The 10,451-nt window shown below is 33.2% G+C and overlaps 1 protein-coding gene and 1 non-coding gene across 2 annotated transcripts in view; one reads left to right on the top strand and one right to left on the bottom strand.

Annotated features, from left to right (window-relative positions):
• The window catches only part of LOC107454680 (putative inorganic phosphate cotransporter), a 34,237-nt gene extending 30,971 nt beyond the window's left edge, over positions 1–3,266 (top strand). The window contains exons 10-11 of the mRNA XM_043053822.3: positions 1,576–2,747; positions 3,149–3,266. Of these exons, the coding sequence (XP_042909756.2) occupies positions 1,576–1,746 (171 nt within the window). The 3' untranslated portion in view covers positions 1,747–2,747; positions 3,149–3,266. The remainder of the gene's footprint in view (positions 1–1,575; positions 2,748–3,148) is intronic.
• Positions 3,267–5,040: 1,774 nt separating this feature from the next.
• Positions 5,041–5,113, bottom strand: TRNAT-CGU (transfer RNA threonine (anticodon CGU)). Its single transcript has one exon. It is a non-coding gene; the product is annotated as a tRNA-Thr (tRNA).
• Between the last annotated feature and the right edge of the window lie 5,338 nt (positions 5,114–10,451).

Raw genomic sequence — 10,451 nt, 5'->3', positions numbered from 1 at the left:
TACTCAAAATTATTCAAAATTACAGCTCAGTTGTAATTTTGAACTCAACCCATTGTTTGTTTGCATAATCTTGGCTTCGCCGGTCACCGGTGACCCCCGTGGCACTACGAACAAACTCAGTGCCGGTCACTGATGACCCCCATGGCATTCAACGTGTTAAACGAAATTGTTTATTTATGGTTAAACAAAATATGACTATGCTCCATGCAAAGACTGCTTATAAGCTCTGATCAAATTTAAGTACCTGTACAACAAATTAGAAATGGGTATCAGAAGGTTGCATCCTGTATTGCAGTGGAACTCGAACCCGCAACCCTCACGCTAATGAGCAATTATCGAATTCAGGAGCACTTGGCATGGGAGGTCTTTAAACGTTCTTTTGAGTGGAGGTACTGGGTTCGAAACCCGCCGAAAGCCTTGATGTATTTTTGGATGCCCTTCTATAATTCGTGCAATCTGTTCTTCAACTTGGCTAGAGCCTAAGCTGCCTTTCTTATTAAAATACAACCTTAAGTATATGTAACAATAACTAAAGAAATAATTTCTGCTATCTATGGTGGGTAATGTATTTACTTTCAACTAGGGCTGTCCAATGGGCTATTGGCAACGGTTTAAGAAACATTTCTGGGGGTGATCCGTAGACATGCCATCACAATTTACAGTGTTTCCAACTTTCTACGGTCCCGCAGTGGACTGATCGTTAAGACACGGTTCCCAGCAGATCACCGAAGTCAAGCATCACTGGCTGCGGTTAGTGTGCGGGTGGGTGGCCACTTGGATCAGTCTGCGTAGGGACCAAGGGTGTGCGGTATTGGTCCTCGTTAAACTGTTCTACCGTAAAGTGCTCGACTTCGCGTGCAGGTCGTCGGGCTACCGAAGCGGGGGTGCCATCCCCTCCGCAGAGGATCAAAATTGTGATGGCATGTCTTCGGATCTTCCTCAGGGATGTTTCCCAGACCGTCGCCAATAGCCCATTGTGCAGCTCTAGTGCGACGTAAATGAACAACAGCAACAACTTTCTACGCTTTACGTAAAATTTTATTCTTGTGGTAGCTAAGTTTATAAGTTTCAATATAATATTTTTTTATTCAGTTAAATTTATTTTCCATGTCACTACATATAAATGATTTAAAAGTTCATATGAAATGCCACTTTGTTGCAGATCTTTAGTGGCGAAGCTTTTAAAATTTTGCCAAAATTACTACAATTTCTGAAAGCTTCAGTTTTTAATCATCTACTACTCTATAAAATATTTTTCAAAAAGCGCAGTAATTGTCAGGCCTGATTTCGGTAGGCTACTTCCTTAATTTAGACATAGGTCTAAAGGGGAAGGAATTTCTCCTTGACCGACCACAGATTCCATACGATCACGTATATCGCATGTACACGGTCTTAGCGGAGTCGAGGATCAAACCCCGGCACCTCCAGACCGGAGTCCCTTACAACTGGACTTCTGCTGTCAATGAAAAAACGTTAATGTAGCAACTAACTGAAAATCTGTATTAATTAAGAGAGATTAGCACACGTTTTGTGAAATTATTATTCATTACTGAAGTCGTGTTTTTTTTCTTTCAGGCAAGTTTGTCAAACTGGAGTAAAATATTTTACACCACTGCAGTCATGTACGTATTTGGCGGAGGATTTTATGCGATGTTTGCATCTGCTGAAGACCAAAAGTGGGACAATGAGAAGGAAGATTTCAAGAATGATAACACATCAAAACAGGAAATACGAACTAGGTTGTAAAATTTTGAAAATGTGATTGAAGGGGGGAGAGTAATTTTTTATTGATAAAGCAGTGAATGAATAGAACATATTTTTCAAGGGAGTTGATAAAAGTTAATACCAAAAAACAAGACTCTAAGAACTCCAGGACATTGAATTAGTGATTTGAAATTTCAACTTAGCCAATTCAGCTTCGCGCCAGATCACGTCACATCCGGAAATAAAGTACAAAATTGACCGGACATTTCTCTGCTCTTAAACTAGAATAAAAACAGCATCACAAATAGATAAATAATCCAGTCTTCAGATGTGCTTCGATTAAAGGGATGGTAAAAATGAGAAAATCTAGTTATTTTTTATTCTTATTAACAAAAAAAATTAACTTATAGGAAATATGAATGACTGCAAAAGCCTATAGAATGTAAAGTCGATATGTCACATATTTCACGTCTCGCCAGGCGGTCACATCCGGAAAACAAGAGCCAAGTGACCGGACATTTCTTTGCTTAAACTAGAATAAAAACAGCGTCACAAATAGATAAATAATCCAGTCTTCAGGTGTGCCACGATTAAAGGGATTGTAAAAATGAGAAAATATAGTTATTTTAATTTGTTCTTATTTGCCAAGAAATTTAATTTATAGGAAATATGAATGATATTTCGCATATTATAGTTTACCCAAAGCTTCAAAAAATATAGACATTTAGGATAATGAAACCTAAAGCTTCAAAGTGGAATTGGTCAGTTCAAAAAGCGACATTATCAATGCGGAGGTGCCAACTTGATCAGCTTTGAAAAGAAAAATATTTGAATGGTTACAAAATTTATAATATTTTTTAATTTAGTATTTTTCGATTTAAATAATTTTTTTCACCACTACGCATCAAACAATCTAAGATTTATAAGAAATGCAACTCTATAGCAGTAATAACATTTTTAAAGAGTAGGCGTAATTATCCTTGTTCGAGTAGTTTTCTTATTTAATTCACTGCCAATTTGTGAAAACTTGGGCAGAAACAGGGGTGAAAGCGAGACGGAAAAGAGGAAAGGCTGGTAGTAAAACCATTTCAGTTATAGCTAGTTTTGGGGAGGAGTTTACTTACTCTTTTTTTAAATTTTTCAACAATATCTACTTTATCTAGGACTTGGACTTGGATAGGTGGTTTGACGAAGTACCTGCCCGCGGATGCGGGCACCTCACTTCTTCATCGAAAATGGGCCCTAGGGCGACGGTGACTATTGGCTTTAACAAATCTTTATCTAGGAAAAGAAGCAGTTTTATATATATGCCAGAATTATAAAAGAAATCTTGGTAGTTAGAGATATTTCATTTTTTTCGAAAAAAATGCTGGAATGAAATGTTTTACGTACCAGGTTTTTCTCTTTTCCGTCTTGCTATATAAAGGCTTTCACCCATGGGCAGAAATTGGAGCAGTTGGCATCCCTGCTATTGGTGGATAATATATGTGTTTAATATTTTAAGCCTTATTTATTTGTACTGCATTAAAGTTTTTGAGCGATTAAAAATATTTTTTCATACAGTCAAACTCATTTGTCCTATGCAAAATACATTTAACACTTTTTTAGGCCTAAGCGAATTATTGCATAAAAAATTACTTTAATTTGATACTTTTTGATGCAATAATTGATGATTAATTTGATGAAATTAATTGAATAAATTTGAATTCCAAGTTTTTTCCACTTTTTATAATTAAATTAAAAAATCAAAGTAAAAACTAATAAAATTTCAAGTTTGGGAAGAAAAAAAGAGCAGTTTTAAAAAGTACAGCTGATAACAGTTTTTAATTTATCCAAGTGGGTAAGAATCTTCAACCAAAAAGTTTTTAATCACACGACTATTAAAAATACAGATTTTATACAAAGTTTATCGTGTTAAATTCCGACTTTTTCAATTAGTTTAAAAAAAACATAAAAACCTATTTTTGATTATCAAGAAACTTAATTTCCTTTTTTTTTGCCAAAAAAAAAAAACTTTAATGTTATGCAACGTCATAGCTTTAACTCTCTCTCTCACACACATACTATAAAAATCTAAATCTTCCATTTTAATTTTAGAAATTAAACTTTGTAATTTTAGCTCTGACTGTGCCTCTGAGAAGGGAAAAAGTTGGTAGTAACACTATTTCATATCTACCTTGTTTCCTGGAGAAATAAAGTAGTGGGAAGAAACCGGGGACTTGGATTGTGTCGAAAATAGTAGTTAAGTTATATTTTGCGTACCAACTCAGAATTACATTTTACTAATGAAAAAAAAAAACCTATTGGCTTGTTTCGGATGATTAATTGATGGCGTCTGTGTACATAAGTTTGTGTTAAAATGTCAACTCTTTTAACTTTCCTTGTTTTAAAAATATCCTTAATTAATGCTCAGTTATAAAAATTATTTGGACTCTGTAAAGTCCAACTTATTATAAATTTACTAACGATTCATACCCCATCAAACTTTTTAAGGTTACTTAAAGAAAAATGAAAATAAAAAGGAAATAGCGTTTTTTCAAAAAAAAAAAACATAATTTTTCTTTAGCATGGTACTAAATAAATTATGAAAAAATGTATGCATATATAAAAAAAATGCTTTAGTATTTCGCAGGTAGCTTTTTAAATCAAAATAAGACAATTAAATTCTTGAAAGAGGAATTATGCTCCCTTATAACTATTTTTGGCCTAGCATCTCATTTCAGCATTTTTTGTGGCATTTTTTTTCCAACGAAAACCATGATTCGTTTGCTTTATACTTATGCTTAGACATCAAAAACAAATTCCGTATTAGATTACATTCAGCTTCAGGACTTCAAATTCAACTTCCAGACATAAAACCTAAATGAAAATTATTAATGATAAGACTAAAAAAAGATTTTATTTCTTCAATTAAATATTTTTAAAATAAAGCAGTCTTTTATTAGTTAATACGTTTACACACTGTCCTTATAAGTTTTATAAAATCGAGGGGGGTTTCCTCCAAAAGAGGGTTGACTATTTAGGGTTCCGTACAGGAAAGAAATTGGGAACCTCCGTGATAGATAATAGAAACTAACAAACAAAAACAAAAAAAAACAAAAAAAAAAAAAAAAAAAACAGAAAAGGAAAAATAAATTTTACCCACCATTTGCCTTAAAAAAATGTAAGTTGTTGAAAGTTAAAAGAACATTATGATATATTTCGAAATTAGTTTTTATGCATGTTTTTTGCAAGCGAATATTAAAATAATAAAAATTAGACTAGAATTTCTTTCACAGAAAATTTATGCTAGGCAATAAAAAAACCAAATATTTAAAACTAACGGTTTAAATATTCAGCCACCAGTGAGGTTTGAACTCACGACCCCTGGTTTACGAGACCAGTGCTCTAACCACTGAGCTATGGTGGCATGCCAACTGCTCTCTCAAATTACATGAAACAAATATTTCATAAAAATATATGATGATGCGTTTATATGACTTTAGTTCCATATCTCTATTAATAAATCTGCAGAAGAATATTTCTTTCTCCTAAAATGTCAGCTGCAAACATAATAGTTCTTGCTTTTCCGAAAAGAAATAAAAAAATTTCATGATGGTAATAATTTTTATTACATTTTCGTAATTGCTGCAAAGATGTAAGAGAATGTTTTCTACTTTATGATTAATTGATATACTGTTCATAATAATATTATGATAAAATAATCGGCAGCAATCTGCACCCGCAAAGTTTACTGTAAATAACGTTTTTTCCTTTATGTTTTTGAAACCGATTACAACTAGAATGGTTAAAAAAACTGTGAATACAAAACTATACGTTTTATTAACCATTTACAGCGTGCATGGTTTCAAATCAGTAAAAAAATTAACTAGACGTTGGAGCTAAGGTTTTCGTTAGGTAATACGTTCTGGAGTAACGATGTGGTTTATCAAGAGCAAATATCATGGTGTCAACGCTGGGATTCGAATTCGAACTCTAGTTCTGTCGGTCATGAGAGTGATAGATCAGCCCTCTTGTCTATATTATGTACCCAACTGCTAGGAACTAAGTGGCTACATTCGGTGGGTGCGATAAAATTTTGGATGTTTAACCGTATAATGTGAAAGTAGTTCATCGGAGTTTTTTCTCACAATTAACAATTTACATACCATCTTATTCATGATTATTTCACTCTTTTGTTTAAATGTAGTAAAATTACAATTAAACAAACTGTTATTTAACTTTTTCCGTATAATTTCTAACAGGGTAGCGATAGGTAATAACTATAGGAACAGTCAAATGATTGAATGAATTGATAGTGAGTTTTTATTAAAATAAAAGAGGTGAGCGAACCTTTCTCTGATTAAATGAGGGAATTTTTTACAAATGGTAGAATAAATGTTAAGAAAGCCTTTTAAGGATCTTATATTGTTATGACTTTAACTTAGATTTAACGATGAGTCTTTTTTTTTCTTTTCAAAGCAAGTGTTGTTTTTTTTTCTGTTTCTTTTCAAAACAATTTTGAATCTGTCACAGAAAAAAAAAAACATTTGATAGTTCAGATATTTTTTTTTTATAAATGGTTCGAAAAAATTCTCTTATTTCAATTTGGTCAAAAATTAACTGTAGATAAAATATAGAAGAAAACAATGTCGCACTTGTTGCGATAAATGACACATCTGCAATACTTTATAGATCATGTTACTACATTAACCATTGAAGAGATTCTATAATTGCTTTTGATCAGTGGTCGGAAAAAGCGCACTACAAGTAGTGAAACTAATATTTTTTTCCCTAATTTGTAGTGTAGTGTGCTACTTTTTGAAAAATGTAGCGTAGTGAGTAGTGCGATGCAAAAAAACAGTAGTTTGTAGCGAATCCTGATAACTAATTTTAACGTTAGTTTAGTATAAGAACAGGGTTCTAACGCAACTAATTTTTTGAATTTGATAGGTACATATCTTCACGGATCCGTTAATGCAAGTAACGAAAATGACCCTTTAGCTGCTGCTGAGCGTTAATATTTAACTAATATTTAATAACCACATTTAACTCATATTTAAACTAGTCATTATGAGAAACCGATAATTAATCACTTTGGTTAAAGTGTTCGATAATTTCTCGTTTCTTAAGTTAAATATTCGCTGCTGAAAAAGTTGAAAGTTAAATGAACAAATTCGAAAAAAAATGTTTTGTAATAACAAACTGGCTTATGCGAACATGAATAAATCTATCTTATTATATAAAACGCTAATACGTACGTATGTATGTATGTATCAATAAAACCGATGATATTTCTTTTCTCGCGCTGGCAACAGTTTTCATTTTTAATTGATTGGATTCGGCGCGCAAGAGCACGTAGTGAGCAACCAGATAACAATAACCAGAGTGAGCATTATCAGGTTGTTCAATTCAGATTCATGCACTAAAAACATGACAATATTTAATTTAAACTCAATTAGGAATTAATTAATTAATTGAAGTGAGAATGCTTTAAAAGGCCGCTGTTGAATTGATATTTTTCTACTGGGAGCTACCTAAACGTCTAAAAAACGTTTAAGTGTTTGTATTGAATGCATTGAATTTTTTTATATTTCGCGTTTATTTATGCATTGAATTTTCACGCTTTAAAATGCAGAATATTAGTGAAGCAATATTTGATAATTTATTTTGCTAATATGTTTCTTATTTAGCTAATGTTTTGATTTTTTCACCATGTACAATCTAAATTAATATACTTTTTTAAAAGCCAATAAGAACATTGGTAGAATTCTTCTACATAAGTACAATATTATGTCTTTGATGATAAAATACTATGTCTTTGATAATAATATATTATGTCTTTGTGCTAGAACATTGTGCTCATTGGCGAGCGAGCGCAGCGAGCCATGGTTCACGGCGTGAACCACATAGGATTGCGTAGCAATTCTCGGGGTTGACGAGAGTTAGCGAGCAGGGGGCGGAGCCTCCTAGTATTTCTTAATTATTCTCCTATATTTAATGAAAGCCAATTTCTTATTTAAAAAAATTTTTTGAACGCAAGTGTTATTTAAGTTCTCCAACAAAATTCGTCTCCTTTGAGTAATAAGGTAGTCACTGAATTCCAAAGTAGTTTCTGGTCAAAAAGTAGTTGTAGTTAACTACATTGTTGCAGTTGTAGTGAACTACAAAAATAATGTAGTTTTCCCGAGCACTGTTATGCCATATCCTGAATGAATGAAAAATGCTGAACTTGACAAACGTTGATGAAAAGCAATTGAACCTCTGCTAATTGCACTCTCATACAGTGGCCCCCATCCTCCCAAGCTCTTGGACGCATTCATCTCCCCCTAAAAAAATTTGCTAACTTCCCCTTTCCATGTTAGCTTGTTCGAAATAGTGCTACGTTGCTTCTTTAATTTATGTAATTAAAAAAAATTCTCTCGTCTAAGTTCCTCCCCCCAAACTATTCGTTTTATTTAGTGTAAAAATTCCCCCCCCCCAAGCTTTAAGTGGGGGCATCGTGCACACACCTTCCCCCCTGATGGGGGCCCCTGTTCTCATACAATAGATTTTTTTTCTTTCTAAAAGATGCAATTTTTTTTGGGGAATCAATTGGTTTTAGTGATAATCTATTTTGTAACATGCGTGTTGTACGTTAAAATAGTACTGAAGTTTCATAATAAAAAACTCAAATGTTATTTTAATCAGTGCAAATTAAGAAAAGTGTATTCTACAGCGTTTCCCAATTTTCTCCGCATCTGAACCCTAAATGACAGAACTCACTTCGGCGGAGACCCGAATTTATAGCTTTCATTAGAAGCTTAAATTATGCTAATTAAAAGCATTAATGAGTAATTTAGATATATTTTAATTTGAAGAATCAATATTTTTTTAACGATTTCTGAGTTACAGTTCTAGAATAAATTTAAATGTCAGTTCATTGCATTCATGGTCTGAAGCGGCTTCTAGTACTGAATTTGTTTTTGGCGTTTTTCCACGCTGAAATTGAAAAACAAAGGAGCTGAATTATGGTGTTTGTTGGAGCCTCTGTGGTTCAAAGGATAGTGCGTTTGTCCCTTGCCACTAAATAAGCTGTACCGGGTTCGAATCCCAGCAATGGCTGGTCGATATTAATTCTGCACCGAGCTTGCATGGATCCCAGTGAGGTAGTAAATATCATCAATGGTAGATCATGGATTAGATTCCTCTTGAACTCGGTCTAAGTATGGAATGTTTTTGTGGTTTTCCTATTCATGTAACGCAAAATCTGTCCCCCACGGAGGCGGGATTGTTTTCGTCTTTTAAATTCATAACTTAATGTCGACTAAATCTTGATTGACGAACATCCTGATTTAACGAACAAAATGCGTCGGTTTCCACTTTTCACAATTGAGTTCAACTACAATTCTGATTAAAAATTATTTACCAATTTGACTAGATGTTTGCATATTCACTTGCTTGGTTTTGTCAAAGTAATAATAATTTCCTTCTTTGCGGACAAAGTTGAATTCGAATTGTGCAATTCTTGAAATGGTCAAATTCAAATAAAAATATTACAGTCTCAACTATAAAAGCAAATGATAAGTCGATATCAGGTTTCTCAATATCATGTTCGTAAAATTTACTTACAAATACTTTTTTAAGATAGCAGTTTAATTTTAAGAGAATGGGGTTGGCGACGGTTCTCGTAAAGATTATTTTTTTTCTTTTCAACAAAATATCAGATGGAGGCAGAACTGAAAGTCCATACATATCAAACTTCAAAGCTGTGTTCAGTGCGAGGCGGGGGTAGGTCACCGCTGGGATTTGAACCTGATAAACTTCATTGAGAGGTGAACTGTCATGGCATATTAAAAAAAATTTTTAAAAATCTTCAATGTTCAAGATTTATTATGTCGAAACACTAATGTTGCTACCACTAAAAAACTATTTTGTGAGGTTCGTAAAAGCTAGCAGCTACGGATTCTACAAAATATTTTAAGAGACGGTCAATTTAAATTCGCAGCTCTTAGGCTAATTTTGCAAACTTTTCAAAAGGTTCAAGACGTCCCAACTGTCACAGAGGGGCGTTTCAGATGATGATGATTTTGTTTATAAGCAGTGGTAGGTAAAACTGTTATAAATCAAATTCACTGAAATAAGAATTATGCATTCATATTCAAAGACTACCACTGAAAAATATTTATCCACAGTCCGGTGCAAATTGGAAACTCTGTCTTGTTTTTCTTTTGGATCTGGTGCCTGGGCAGCAAAGCGGCCTTTTATCGCGTAGTATTTAATTGGAAACTTTGCAACGAGGGAAGAGGCATGTGTTTGTTTTCTGCTAAAAGAATAGTGGTTGCTAAAACTTGGTGACTGTTTAACCCGTTTCGTCCCGACTTTATATATTGAAATGATACGAGAAGTGGTTTTATGGAAAAGGTGGTATAATATATTATCGAAATTAATTGGTTTTTCCACTGTTAGGGCATTCAAAAAGTCTTTGATAGATGAAAAAGTACTTACTCCTTTTAATTCTAGATCTAGTCAGAGATGTTTCATAAATTATGGTATCTGAGAATCTCTTAATTCACCCAGATAAATGAAAATTCTGAAAAAAGTTTCCCATCACAATGAATGTCTTTGAAAAAAGGAACTGTTCTAAATATATGACGCTGAGCAGTTAACCGGTTAAAATAAAATAGATTTACTTCTCTAATAGTCCAATATTGAAAATGATTAGCAAATACTTTGATAAAGAGTTAATTCTGTAGAAATACAGAGATGCCAACTTGCTCCGGACAGCG

Source organism: Parasteatoda tepidariorum, chromosome 4 (assembly GCF_982258835.1).
Source record: "Parasteatoda tepidariorum strain Cologne lab strain chromosome 4, Ptep-v5.0, whole genome shotgun sequence".
Lineage (NCBI taxonomy): Eukaryota > Metazoa > Arthropoda > Arachnida > Araneae > Theridiidae > Parasteatoda > Parasteatoda tepidariorum.
Note: the sequence above shows the minus strand (reverse complement) of the source record. Positions and strands in the feature narration are given on the sequence as shown.